Raw genomic sequence first — 13416 nt, 5'->3', positions numbered from 1 at the left:
GTTGTTCCTGGTGATCGCAAGTTCTTTCTAGGGTAAAGGTAAGCGCCCGATACGAGGCACCTTCGAGGAAGGTATCTGGGGTATTTCAAATTCTGGGAACGTGAGGTCGTTGAAGCGAATGAACAACATGGAAGATTTATCTATGAATGTTAAGGTTGATGCGCAGTATACCGGCTTCATTCTTTCAACTCCATTGGTCGAAATTAATAGCATGCAGCGGGCTGATAATCCACTGAACCGAGGGAGAACGTATTTTTCCATCCCTGACGCGGACGTCCAAGTCACCTGTCAATGCACAACGGGGTTGTAACGCCACATCTCGTATCTGACCAGCTGGTATACAATGTACTTACTTATTTGAAATGAGAAGGATGGTACCTGCAGGTAAGACGGTGATGTTTGGATGCGTTCGAATTCAATTCTTGGAGATGGCTAAACTAAGGATTTGGCTACACACGTTATATAAGCTGATATGTCATTTGATTACGAGCCTTGAACCGACGCGGAACGTCAAGGAGTCTTTTGCCATTCTACCACCACCACCACCTTCCATTGTTTATTTGGGCCTCATCACCGCCAGTATCGACGAAGAAGTCCCATCCAATCTTTCATACTTCCAAGGTTCATGTCGTCTCCGTCAACATTTAATTATCACCGACGATCTCTCTCAACTTCTTCGCCCTCGCCCTCGCCCGTTCCAAAAAGTCTTTGGCGTCCAGCAAGCAAACGAGTTCGCTCATCATGCAATAGTCCTGCTCTTCCAGATTCCGCATCCCCCCAAACACGTAATTTCGACTTCTGGCGGACGGGCAAGAGACTCCGCAGAGATATATCCGTTCGTGCCGATGACATCTCTAGCGTCTATCCTAGGGTCACTAACTATCTTGTGGATTTTCAGCCCCCTTCCTTGACATATACCACTGGGTCGTCTACCCCGGCGTCGACGGATAGCCACAGTTCCGGACTCAGCTCTTCTGCTCCCCACACACCACTATTCGCTACTACTCCAGAAGATTTTCTCCTGTTCCCTGGCCGCTCGAGTCCTAGAGAAACCGTGTCTGAGAAGTCAAGCTCCACAAACCTTGTCGGCATCCGGGACTCGCACTCTGATATTTCCGAGGCTGATGCTACTCGCCTCAGGTCGGATGCATTTTGGGAACTCCGCAGAAGTATTGCCGTAAGCGGGGAAGGCCTTGTAAAACGGATGCGTGATTTTGAGCATTCCCGTTCAAAATCGGGTATATACAAGCGCGCTAGAACCGTCGACAGACAAAGAACCAAGAAGCGGCATTCCCCTAGTGTCCCCGTGACCAGATCTGTCAGAAGGTCTAACAGCTCTGATAGTGACGAGGATGATATCCAAATATACTCGGGAGAGCTTTGCGGTCTCCCCATCTCCCGTCAAAAGCGTGCATCTAGCCTTGGGCCCGTGGACATGGACGATGACGAGATGCAGTCTAGTCCTTTATTAGAATATGAGGATCAAGCATCCACCCGTTCTTCGTCCTCCAACGACGATGCAGACAATCTTTCCCGCCGCTCCTTTAACAGCACATTTTCCCCTGACACATTGCATTCAACATCATCATCTCCAGCATATAAATATTCTGCTTATACCACGGCATTTAGTCCACCTCTATCTGGCCCTTCATTCAGCTCTCCAGCTTGTTCCTCTGAGGCACCACGTTCCAGTCCTATGCAAAATTCGATCTTTCTATCGTCTCATCCCACTGCCGTATCCTTTGCATCCAGCCAAGAAGATGTGTCTCTGAACTCCTCTGCCTCGCGGACTGAAAAGGCCATTGCGGCTCTTAGTCTGGCAATAGCCAACGGTGCAGCAGGTTTAGGCGACTACGATGCCCTTCGTGATATCCCTTCTGTCATGATAGACTCTCAAGTGGGCGAGCTGTGGCACTAGCTGACGCATCGGCCCCTACAACCACAATTATCAAGATCTCATCTTTCCAAAGTCTTTGATTATGCCTCATTTCCATATGATAGTATTCGCATGCACCTCCGTCTGGACTCGATCCAAAATCCCTGTTTCTTTTTAACAGCAATATTTTTCCCAATGCACACACGCTAATACCGCAGTCACGGTTTTGCAGGTTTCTTTGCCATTGAAGTAAATCAATTGTTCTGTAGAATGCTCCCTTTTTTCTTTTGGGTGATCGACGAAACTGTATTTTATCAATCATGTATCTGAACTGTTATTTGGGGACAAGTGGTATACAGGTTCAACGCGACCTAATGAAAATTTTAGATCCGTATGAAAGATCATCCAGAACGTTGCGGTACCCATGGTTGAGTTCGTATAGATTGCGACAAAGCAGAAATACAGCAGTAGAATCAGATCGAAAGCAAGTTGAGTAGTGAGATGACTCGGTGCCTCAGGCACAAGAATCTTCCGTCGTAACATCCGGATAAGTGGTATCAGTGGATGTTGGTTTGGCTCCACCATCCCACTGCCCAGCTTCTTCTGGGCTTGCGTGCGCCGAAGCCGCACGCGGTGAAGCATGCAATAAGGGAGGTTGTTGAGATGGAGATGCACCTTGCTCCTGTGTCTGTCCCCGTTCCCTCTGTAACCTATCAACCACTTCTTCCATCTTGATGCGCTTGCGCATTTCATTTAGATAAAGCTCTTCAGCTCGTTTTCGGGCCTGACATTCGATTTCTAGTTGACGGTTCATGGCTAGTTGACGGAAACAGTTAGTTCAGGTCAAAAGTAATGCAACTGAGGTAAGTACCAGCGATTAAGTGCTGCACAGCAGGTGGGACATAAACAGATGGTGCTGCGGGAGACATTGGCACCCATGGCGAAAGCACTTCATGCAGGTCCAGCATGTGAAAACCCAAAACAATATCATCGATATCGGCTTGAGGTGAGACAACGAGTTGAATATCGACGGGAGGAGAAGCTCTACCCGAAGATTCTGCAGGTTTGACAATGGCAGCAGGTCCAGCCGAAATCGTGGTCTCGGGGAGGATATCAAGCTTTGAGAGTATAGGACTACTTGGGGGATGCAACGTCACTGTTTTACTGTCGGTAGCAAGTAGTTGGAGGGGCTGGTCCACAACCTCTAGAGAATCGATGACAGGGGTATGTGAAGCCTGGGCTATTGTTTCCGTTGTCCCCTCATTAACATACTGCGGTGGAGTCATATCCTCAATCGCTGCATGAACATTCTCCGGTGACGAGCTCGGATACCTTAAGTCACAATCTGACAAACTATTATGTGGAGTAAATTCCTCACCCAGCGGGAGCGGGGGAGTGAATAGTAACTCATTTGTAGCAGGGGCATCCGAGTCTGGAAGTGGCTCAACCACTTGGTTAGATAGGGAGCAGGAAGGATGTTCTATGTGGTCATTGGTTGGAGTGGAGTGTGGATTGTTGGGTTCAGCCACTTCACCGGACGGGATCTGCGCTTCGTTGCAGGGTTCCTGACTTCCACGATTACTAGAGAGGTGCGTCGTTGTATCCTTACTTGCATTCATACTTGATAGCAGTGTTCCTTGAGACATGCGATGATTTGCCCACTCTTCCATGAGCGCAGCCTTTGCACCATCATCGGCAAGATTGATGTTACGCGGAGAGCCCATCTTTTTCTTGAGAGTAGATGCTGAAGGTGTTGAGCTCCGTGTGCCACCGTGCTCCTCTCGCAATGACTCGGTCGAGTCCAAGGAATCCTTGGAAGCTAAGTACGGATAGATGTCTCGACTTTTTGTAAGAATAAAAGGATGGATCTTCTTTGCCAACCGTGATGACATCCGAGGCGATAAACTGGTTGCAGACCGAAGAGATGTATTGGGCACCGAGACGAACGAAGCCCGAGTAGCACGACCGCTAACGGTTGTCCGTTTCACGAAAGTGCTCAAATCAGTGTTTGAGCGACGGCGAGCTGCAGACTTGTGCTTCAATTTTTTTTGAGGCGGCCTTGAACTCAGGCTAGTAGTCAAGTTGTCTGGGACACGTGGTTGGCTAGAGGTTGCCACTGTGCCATTATTTTTGGATGCTGATGAGACAATGCATGCTTTTGAGACGTTATTATTTCCTAGCAAAGAAACGTTCACCAGATACGAACTCACGCGCACAAACGACATCAGGAGATGGGTCTATTGTATGGTCGGTGGCATCGAGATCATTGGCGTCCTCGAGTACGGAGCGTCCTAAAAGTTCGTCCATTCGTGCAACAAGGAGTGTTTCATAAACAGGTGCCACGTACTCCTCTTATTAACCATAATTCAAATGCGACTCCGTTACAACTTGAAAGTGATGAAAGATGGCATGCTCCTGATCCTGTGTTATTTAGGGTTGTGAAGTGGGGGGCGAACCAGTAATAAGCCTGAAGACTATTGCGAGTGAACTTCAAAGTCCACTCACTGACGAACACCAGATGAAGACAATAAACGTTTTGCTGTAGTAGGGTGATCGACAAGTCACTGGGTACTCGCAAAATAGGTTTCACCAACTTATACAGGATTTGCGATCGTGCGAAACCGCTCAGTGGTCGGTGTATGTGCGCAAAGCGCTTAAGCACGTTGATCAAATGCACAACTGAACCAAGGCTGATATTACTAGTCTAGTGACCTGCCAGCGCTTGCCTCTTCATAGTACCAGGGCTTCAGACCGTAGTTTGAGTACTCATCAGTGCCACGTCACGACCGCGTCAACCTAGAGGCTTGAGTGAGTTCAAGTTGTCGGTCCTTGTTGCGGGTTGGCTGACACAAATTGCTGGTAGAGATTCCTTTACAAGAACAATCTTATGCAGCACTATAAAGGCAAGCTGTGTTCCTAAAAGTGTTTCGGTATTTTATCATGGGCACTCTACATACCCACAGCTGAGTATTTATGTACAATCCCCATTCATCTGTAAAGCTCCTCCAGAATATCTTCCAATTCAACTAGCCTGTTATATATCTGGCTATCATGGCGCGAGACTATGTTTTGTTGGATATCGAATATTGACTTGGAGGTCATTGATATAATTAGAGTTTACAAGTGCTTGCTGCTGCGCGGCTCCTCTTGTAAAGGAAAATTCGGTGAGTTTGCGTCTAGTCAGCCTTCAAGTAACGTTGTAAGTATATCGTGAAGTGATCATATGCCGAGCTTTAGATGCAGCTGAAAGGCCAGTGAATATATGGATAAAACTGAATGAAGAGGGGACATACATACAATCTTGTCATTAGTTTTGTCCCGAACATTCGAATCGAGATCCATGACATTAGCTTTTGTTCGTCGTTTTTTGGTGGCAGACTCTAACACAGGAGTTAGCGATACCACTTGCGCTTACGGCTACGTGTGTCCTTGGCCAGCGATACATCAAGTTCGAAATCGCTCGTCGGTGTACTGGGAGAGACACCTGACACGGGGAATGCCAGTGGGCTGCAACTTGCAATGTTTGCAAGTCTCGCGACTTATGAGTTGTGACACCCATGAAATAGTAAGCACTCAGCACTATGCATAATGAATTTGGGACGTACCGGGAATTCGCATGGATCACATTGATCCAACAACATATATGAAGAAGTCGATTGGGATGTGTTGGGCGGGAAAGGACCTGAAGAGAAAGTAGAATATCAGCCAGCAGGAAAAGCCCATGTCAGAGAAGCAATATTGAATCTCCGGATTGGTTGATGTTACAAACGATGTGGAGCGGAGACCTCTGTTCAACATTCGACATTCAGCGCTAATGACAGCTTAAAGTTGAGGGTAAAACAATCTAACGATACAGTGCACTAACAAAGTACATGACCCGGGGTTCCTAAACATAAATATAGAGCAGAACATAGGTACGACGCATACTATGACGTGTTTATTGCATAGTGGCACCTAGCACCTTCGCAGCTAAAGCGCGCAAGATCTGGTTAGACCTCGTCAGACGGCACAATAGAGTCAACGAATTCAGTGCTTACCTCGGCCTTCTGGCTACCTCCGAGTTCAGAGAATACCGCAGCAACACTCTTACCTTTGGCATCACGTATCGCACCGACGCGGTTACCTGCATATGCGCCTATCATGAGACCTGGCAGATTGGCGACTATGAATCCCATTCCTGATGAATGAATGGTTAATTGAGAGAATTGTATAAGAAGATGAATAACCAACCACCACCACAAACGGCGCCAATGTATGACCACCATGGCGCATGACGTTCGACCTCTGGACGGAGCAGCTATACAATAGTTAACTAATATACAGTGCTGAGAAAGTGGGAGTGGAACCTCTTCAAAGACGTCCGCAAACACGTTCTCAGCATCAGGTCTCGGCCCCTGAGCTGGTGCTGCACCTGCACCTCCAAACATGCTGGCAAATTGCGTGAAGAAACTCGAAGACGCCTTGGGGTCACTGGTTTTATCCCCAGCCCGCTTCGAGGAGAATAGTACATCATATTCTTTCCGTCGCGCTGGATCCGATAGAACATAGTAGGCATCGGCTACAGCCTGCTTGATAGGTTAACATGCTTTCCAGGGCAGTAGATACGTTGCATGAACTTGGAACTTTTCTGTCGCCGTCTTTCTCTCGGTTTCAGTGGCATTGGAAAATCTATCCGGATGAGTCCTGCAAAGCTAAATGGTTAAGTCGAGAAGTGCTACTAGTGTTATGACTGTCAAAGCACCTGAGTGACTCCCTTTTATAAGCCTGTCTGATCTCCTCGGGGGTGGCCGTCTTTGAAACGTTGAGCAGCGCATAGTAATCGGGAAAGCTCGACATGTGGAGTATTAAGAATGTCGAGGGAAAAAGAATGAGGTATATGTATGAGGTATGGAGAATGAGGTGCTTGCTCCAAGCTTGCTCCTGCGCCGTGTCAGGGTTGAATCAATTACATCATTAGTAAGCCCGTCGCCGTTCCGAACAAATGCCTGACGGCGGCCAACAACTGTTAACAATCGATTCATACGAAATTACCCCGGATTGAAACACTTGGAGAGACTACACATGTGAATTTTTCGACTGCTGTTGCATGTTACGACTCGTTTGCTAGTATCTTGGAACTGTTATGTTATTTCTGAGTGTTACTGAATGTTCCATGGCAGTTTTCATCGATCGCAGTGCAGGAAAAAATACAATCTGGCATTTCAGTGGGAAGCTGCCAGATAGTATCGGGCGATAGGCAGAGCCTCTACTTTCGTTGAGTCATTTTGTATATGATCATGATGCTGAGCCAGTGTTGCAACAGATCATCGTCGAGGCTCAGATCCTGATCATCCCTTTTTTCACTGCTGATGCATACCACGGGGTATACATTTTGCCTGTCATGTTTCTCATCACTAACGTTTCGTCAACTTGATCGGTGGCAAATACGTGCAACCCCCGTGGAATATCCACCACAATTTCAACACCTGACTTCATTGAATACAATGATTGTTGACGTCGACCGTATCACCCGGAGGTTACTCATGCACCCTCGCTTTTGACCAAAGTGCACTTGCTTCGGTCCTGCCGCCAACACCTTTTACCGCCTCGGAAATACCAAAACTTCAACGAGAACATAACGGCAGGAGATTGTCTAATGGGGTCCCTCATCTTTTGCGCCCCTGGTGTAACAGCAACAACCATCCCCATGAGGTCGGTATATATAAACCCGGGTTACTGTGTTTCGTACATGTATCCTATCGTGGTCCAGCCTATTTTTACCCATATAACTAGTCAGGACAACAATTGGTTTGCGCATCACGAGCGCGTGCTCCCAGATCTGGATACGCATCTGCGTTCGCAATCTGTTCTTTGTGTTGTCATCCCGCTGTTTCTTCAAAACTTCCGTTTGTCATCGTCTTGGGACTAGATCTGGCTGGGTCCTAAACAGATTCTACTGCAGCTTGGCCCCTGTTGATAGTGTTCATCGAACGGATATAGCCGGTTGTCCTGTTTCCCCTCACAACGTAAGCACTCCCTCCAAACCAGACGCATGAGAGTGGTTGGTCGGTGCACTCGTACCGTATGGGAAAGCGATCCATATGTGATGGGACAGCATGCTACTACTCTGTATGGCAAGCTGAGGATACTATTATCATAACCAGCATAACAGTCCACAGATCAAGTACAGTGAGATAGGAGTCCGACGCCATATTTACAGGAATAAAGCCTTTAGCTGTCAGCACCTCCGACCAGCGAAGGTCAAAACTCAACATAACATTAGAAATAAATATGGCTACCATGATCTTGCACCTGTCGAATAATATTCGTCGTCTGAACGGAAAATTAATGGTGTTGATTGTGATCGCTCAAATGCTCCAGGAATATGCATATCTTCGGATAGTGGCCTTGAAGCACCAAAATCTGGTGCGAGCCGTGGTCTTCGTGGGAGGCCAATGAACCCTCTTGACGACCGCATACCAGTACTGACGTTTGACAACCGGACATGAGGGGAGGTCATCGTCATGGATGGAAGTATTGGAGGTCGCATCCCACGTTGTACTAGAGGCACGGCTGACTCCAGGTCCGGATCTGAAGCTTCTTCCTCAGAATTTGTGATAGGCGATAGCTTCATCTGCGTTGAGAGTTGCGATCTCCTATGTCTTGCAGAAGATGATGGCAATCTCATTAGTCTTGCCTCCCCCAAAGGCGACGGATGGAAAGGCGATACGGGCAAGTGAGGGGAAGTTTCTCGAGATCTGTGGCTTTCAGCAACGTCAAGATTGGGCGCACTCTCTCCAGACACATCCGAAGGCTTGTACACCATCGCATTCCTGTGGCTATCAGGGGTTGTTAAATCTACAATAGATATTTTAGAAATCGCTCAGGAAATTCAGGAATCAAGACTTGCAGCCTATGAAAGACGTAATCTCGTACTGCGTTCCGCCAGAATCGAACCTATGAGGTCGTCCCGTGTCCGCAGGTAATACCTCGTTATCTTCTTGATAGGAAGAGTCTGACGCGAGATCAGAACGAGGAGAGCTAGGCATGTCTTCCAAAGCTGCAGGAATTCTTGGCAGCGGAAGTCCAAGAGTATCGGAAATTGAGTCTGGATCTAACTGAAGACGGGTCCGACGGTCTTCCTTCGATCGTAATTTAACAGCCGGCGAGGATGCAGGAAGAGAAGGAGCCAACTGTGGTGGGGAGGGGAAGTTGCTCAAAGAAAAGTCGGACACCGTCCGCGCGCTAGTGGAGGATGATTGACGTGGTTGTTCAGCCTGATTCGAATCGCGTCTTGATGATGAAGGGGAGCTTGGAGAAGTGGAGGTCGGAGAAGTGAAGGTCGAAGAGTGGGAAATTGGAGAACTCGGGGAAAATACTCGGAGCATTGCGATTGTTTTATCTAGTTCATTCTGCAGTTCTAGAAGTTCTTCGAGCGATCTGCTGGACGAACTTTTCCTGCTGGGAACTTGTGGAGGTTGAGGAGTAAAGCCCTTGATCGCGAAGATAGGCGAATTTTGAGCTGGAAGATCTGGAGGGGCAGTCATGATAACGGCGGCTCCATTTTCATCGGAGGATGTTGCAGTCGCCGGAATAGCAAGAGACACGGTCCGCAACTTCAGAGGATGAGGGCGGGTAGGTATGTCTGCACGAACTGCATGCCAAATTTGACCACTGCTGATTGAGCTGTTTCTAGATCCGGGGCTTGCAAACTGGGCATCGAGAATGGATAACCTTGAGAAGTTGGAAACAGAATCATTTACAATGTCTCTCCATTCTGTGGGTACCCCGTCCGTAACAGGGGCGGTGGAAGTCATACTCTGATTTCCGGCACTGCCTGGACCCACAGCAGGCAGATCGGGGGCCCCCTTCCCAATTTCGCTCTGGTCCCATAGCTTTGCTTTCTCCTCATCTTGGTCTGACTGGCCATGGGACATCCTCCAAGGAACCCATGGGGTACGGCTTACGGTAGTAAGCACAGAATGACGGGTGACATCAGCGTTTATACTTCTGCTCTGATTTCCGGAACTGGGACGCGTTGTTACTCTGGGTGTAGATACCACTGGTGGGGATAGCCTGAATGTTGATTCACGAGCCCGGTCTGGCAATTCGACTTTCAATAGTGCCAAATCCCTGGTCTTGGAAATAGCTGGGGTCTTTTTGTGATGAAGAAATTGGAGAATCATCATAAAGACGATCAAGATATAGAGCTCTACTGCTTGAAGAAGTCGGCCGAGTATTGACTCTGTGAATGCGACTGCCAAAAAAATCAGTAAAGCAACGCATGCATGAGCATTTAACCTACAGAGAATCAAGTTTCCGACGGAAATGCCAATATTAAACATTAGCGCCAAAATGGGAAACACATATTCCCCGAAAGTGTGCGATCGGGTAATCGACGGGGTTGGAATGGTGTTAACTAGCAGCTTGAGAAGAAGCAACAATGAGACCACGATCTCCAGTGTAACATTTACTGCATATACCGCCCCATAAACATGGTATCTTTGAATTAAGCGCCAAATGATTTGCAAAGCAGTGATAGCAGGGATGGTGGCCAACAAAGCAACCTTTGCATATAATCCTGAAACACCCCACCGAGACCAGCTACCACTGTGGATATTGTGCTGAGAGCCGAGTGTGAGAAAGTTGTTCCATCGATCCTGACAAGCGGGGGGTTGGGGTTCTCCGATAGGGGGTTCAGAGACATACAACCAGTAGCACAAAAAACGTAGGCCGAGGGATATGGCAAGTAAAACTTCCCTTGCTATGATCAATGGCTGTACGGTGACCTGAGTCAAGGCATAGATGAGGATTCGAGTCAGGTCGATGACAACAGCTGCGAAAGACAGCAACACTGAAAAATAAAGAGAAACAACAGCGCTGAATTAAGCGTCAGCTCCGCACGGTCAATAAAATACCGCTGCTACTCACAGCGTGAAAGGTCTGATGACGAAAAATAATGCAGATGCTCCACAAGCTAACATTCCGACTGAGATGAAGGGTATGCCAGATAATATGGATTCAACCTTGAAGCCCTCATCAGCTTGGCGAATGACCTATAGGTCATTGGACTCACATCACAGTTATTGTTGCTCGACACTGCAGAAGAGATGAAGCTATATCCCAAGCTGCATGTCGAGAACTCGAATGTCGCACTGGACATGGAAGCGGATATGACCCAAAAGGAATGAAATGGCGTTGAGGCAAGCCTCTTCGCAGTTGATCCCAGCGAACTAGAAGAACTGAAGTTAGACGAGAAAAAGAGATGAAACAGTGAGCTAGTGTGGAAACCAGTCGGCAGTGTACGAGCAAAGCTGAGCAAAGACTGATGATATCAAGCATCCAAAATGGCGCCTCCAATAGTAAAAGGAACGTTACTTGGGAAGATCACTGAAGCTCTTCTAAGGATATGAGGGGGGGGGGGGGGGGGGCGAAAAACAAACATAATAAAGCCGCATTCTATTTTTTTCTCTCCGATGCCTCGCGGATCCTAGAGCAGAAGAATCATTTGCTTGACGACGGGAGACAACGATAATAGCAACGAACGTATGGTTAACAGATTTCGGAACGCAGCCATGTGTAACATGTAACCTGTAACAAGGCGCGCAAAGATCGAAATGCAGTGACCTTTCAAAAGGCTAATTAGGAAATTATGATCGATATTAATATTAAACCGTCACACAAAATTATCATTACATAATAAGATACTCTAGGTACCATGCATGGTCTACCGTCAGGTTTTCTGACAACCACCAGCGAAAATAAAGATACCCAGCAGAGGCATATGAAAACAGATAAGAAGGACAAACTGTCGTCCTTAAATAACTCTCGGGCTTGCCCGCAGCCACTACCCTATATACCGACATCTCTCCCTGACCCTGTCACTCGTTCAAAAATTCTCGGTTCCCAGAAGTTGGCGCCTTCAAGCCTATGCACTGGGTTCCATAGGGGTCCTCAGGGTGGTTGCTCATACCTTGTCAGGGAACCGAAAATTTTTAGACAAGTAACAGGGGACGATAGATGTAAGCACATTGGCTTACCTGAATTCCCATACTCAGTCAGTAAGTAGTAGGGTGGGTTATGCACTTCTCAGCCTAGAAGTTGAGTTAGTCTTACGACAATGTTAATGAATTAAGCACCCACAATACATACTTCGATCGGAAACAAGAGGAGCATATACCATGTAATGCGTGCGTATCCGAATTTTGCTTCGGAGCCTCACGAATCAAATTTTGAAATTTGAAAGGTATGGTAGGACCCATAAGAATCCCCATGGAACTCAGTCCGGCATCAAATCTCAGTATCAGCTGGTTTGCCTCAGTTGGCGGAAGCTGCCAGGTTGTTCCGCAAGAGGACTACGAGGAACGGGGCACAGACTTAAAGGGATGGAGAAGGGGATTTGTGATTGTTGGGCTCCTCACGGCTATTCTATTTAACAGTTCTGCATTCCACTTGCGAGTCTCGCATCGGGAACACAAGATAGGAGGGGCGCGGTCTCTCAGCCCTTGACCTCGAGAGTGTCCGCCGAGAAACAGATGTATATGACAAGACCCAGCTGAAAAGGGTTCACCACAACAAAAATTGAGTACAGATCGCGAAAAGAATCAAGACACTCGGCACCGACCTGGGTCAGAGTCAGACAAGTGCGCCGTCCGCTGGGTTCCATAGGTATTCTCATGGGTCTTGACTCCTGACGGGAACTTCCACCGATCTTTAGTAAGGCCTAACGTTTGTAGCAACGGAAAAGGAACGAGTATTCCATCATAGACATCGTGTCGTGTACCCGCATCACGGTTCTAACTCTCTTTCATAAAATGATCGAGAGAACCCGTCATCGTAGCACTGCAGTTACGGGACCCGGCTGCGCAGTGGCATTTGAATCAGCAACACATCAGCACGAAAAAAAACGGTACCGTGCTTCACTGATCTGGCGCAAAATTTGCAAGTATGCATCATCACCGGTATAATGTTCTGGTCACGTCGTAGTCCCAGTCACAAGTGACCTGTGCAGAGGAATAAATTTCATTCCTGGGTTGGTGGAACGGAGTTTCAAATCAGCGCTCAAGCCTCAAAGCTGTTCCTTCCCTCATCGTTGGCCGCCCACCCAACACCTGTACATCTCTTTTTCCTGCCAACATCATGATACATCCTTCTGTACGCCACGACACGTCCTTTCACGATTTTTACGACCATCACGAGTTCCCTACATATCATCGCTGGGTTACAGCTATGGCTCGCGTCGATCGGGCGACTGGTTGCTAACTGCTGCACCAGCGAAGGGCGCGGCGGAGCACAGTCGAGTTAGATGAGCACTAAGGCGGAATCAAGCATGTGACATAGGGCAGGCGGTCAGCGCTAGTCAGCTGCCGTCAGTCTCACAGATAACAGTTCATACTCCGCTCGACCTTGACGCAGACAAGTCCCAGAAGTCTACTGCCTGGAGTTACCATTTCCCGGAGGTTCTCGCAAATTTCAAGATTAATCGTAACCGTCAACTAATCACATCCTTGAGAATGGTTCTGACGTTACAGTAGCCTGCTGCACCATTCGACTTCTCTGGT

The 13416-nt window shown here is 47.7% G+C and overlaps 4 protein-coding genes across 4 annotated transcripts; 1 reads left to right on the top strand and 3 right to left on the bottom strand.

The window, feature by feature from the left end:
• The first annotated feature begins 446 nt into the window (after window positions 1-446).
• F5147DRAFT_16650 (uncharacterized protein) lies at window positions 447-2128 on the top strand. The gene has a single exon (XM_041428359.1). The coding sequence runs from the start codon at window positions 626-628 to the stop codon at window positions 1916-1918; it is 1293 nt and encodes a 430-aa protein (XP_041300444.1). The 5' UTR covers window positions 447-625; the 3' UTR covers window positions 1919-2128.
• Window positions 2129-2390: 262 nt separating this feature from the next.
• Window positions 2391-4183, bottom strand: F5147DRAFT_766929 (uncharacterized protein; the record flags this gene model as incomplete). The annotated part of the gene is made up of 3 exons (XM_041440822.1): window positions 2391-2692; window positions 2748-4031; window positions 4087-4183. The coding sequence occupies 3 exons, from the start codon at window positions 4181-4183 to the stop codon at window positions 2391-2393; spliced, it is 1683 nt and encodes a 560-aa protein (XP_041300443.1).
• A 1521-nt stretch (window positions 4184-5704) lies between these two features.
• F5147DRAFT_664162 (DnaJ domain-containing protein) lies at window positions 5705-6812 on the bottom strand. Its single transcript, XM_041434979.1, has 6 exons — window positions 6618-6812; window positions 6493-6559; window positions 6223-6441; window positions 6107-6173; window positions 5914-6053; window positions 5705-5861 (listed from the first exon to the last, which is right to left on the bottom strand). Exons 1-6 carry the CDS (start codon window positions 6710-6712, stop codon window positions 5814-5816), a joined length of 636 nt encoding a protein of 211 aa, XP_041300442.1. The 5' UTR covers window positions 6713-6812; the 3' UTR covers window positions 5705-5813.
• Window positions 6813-7916: 1104 nt separating this feature from the next.
• Window positions 7917-11439, bottom strand: F5147DRAFT_664158 (uncharacterized protein). The gene is made up of 5 exons (XM_041434978.1): window positions 10932-11439; window positions 10787-10881; window positions 10161-10735; window positions 8766-10112; window positions 7917-8713 (listed from the first exon to the last, which is right to left on the bottom strand). Exons 1-5 carry the CDS (start codon window positions 11016-11018, stop codon window positions 8151-8153), a joined length of 2667 nt encoding a protein of 888 aa, XP_041300441.1. The 5' UTR covers window positions 11019-11439; the 3' UTR covers window positions 7917-8150.
• Between the last annotated feature and the right edge of the window lie 1977 nt (window positions 11440-13416).

This window comes from Suillus discolor (genome assembly GCF_016758755.1).
Source record: "Suillus discolor strain FC423 chromosome Unknown F5147scaffold_1, whole genome shotgun sequence".
Classification (NCBI taxonomy): domain Eukaryota; kingdom Fungi; phylum Basidiomycota; class Agaricomycetes; order Boletales; family Suillaceae; genus Suillus; species Suillus discolor.
This window is presented reverse-complemented; position numbering and strand designations above follow the sequence as displayed.

What these genes read in the sequence shown, in the direction of transcription:
- F5147DRAFT_16650 (XM_041428359.1), top strand. Translation starts at nt 626, where the DNA reads ATGTCGTCTCCGTCAACATTTAATTATCACCGACGATCTCTCTCAACT.
- F5147DRAFT_664162 (XM_041434979.1), bottom strand. Translation starts at nt 6,712, where the DNA reads ATGTCGAGCTTTCCCGATTACTATGCGCTGCTCAACGTTTCAAAGACG. An exon ending in TGGCGCCGTTTGTGGTGGTG is followed by an intron (nt 6,054 to 6,106) that starts GTTGGTTATTCA and finishes TTCATTCATCAG; the next exon opens with GAATGGGATTCATAGTCGCC. An exon ending in GAGGTAGCCAGAAGGCCGAG is followed by an intron (nt 5,862 to 5,913) that starts GTAAGCACTGAA and finishes AGGTCTAACCAG; the next exon opens with ATCTTGCGCGCTTTAGCTGC.
- F5147DRAFT_664158 (XM_041434978.1), bottom strand. Translation starts at nt 11,018, where the DNA reads ATGTCCAGTGCGACATTCGAGTTCTCGACATGCAGCTTGGGATATAGC. An exon ending in GTCATCAGACCTTTCACGCT is followed by an intron (nt 10,736 to 10,786) that starts GTGAGTAGCAGC and finishes CGCTTAATTCAG; the next exon opens with CGCTGTTGTTTCTCTTTATT. An exon ending in GATTACGTCTTTCATAGGCT is followed by an intron (nt 8,714 to 8,765) that starts GCAAGTCTTGAT and finishes TATCTATTGTAG; the next exon opens with ATTTAACAACCCCTGATAGC.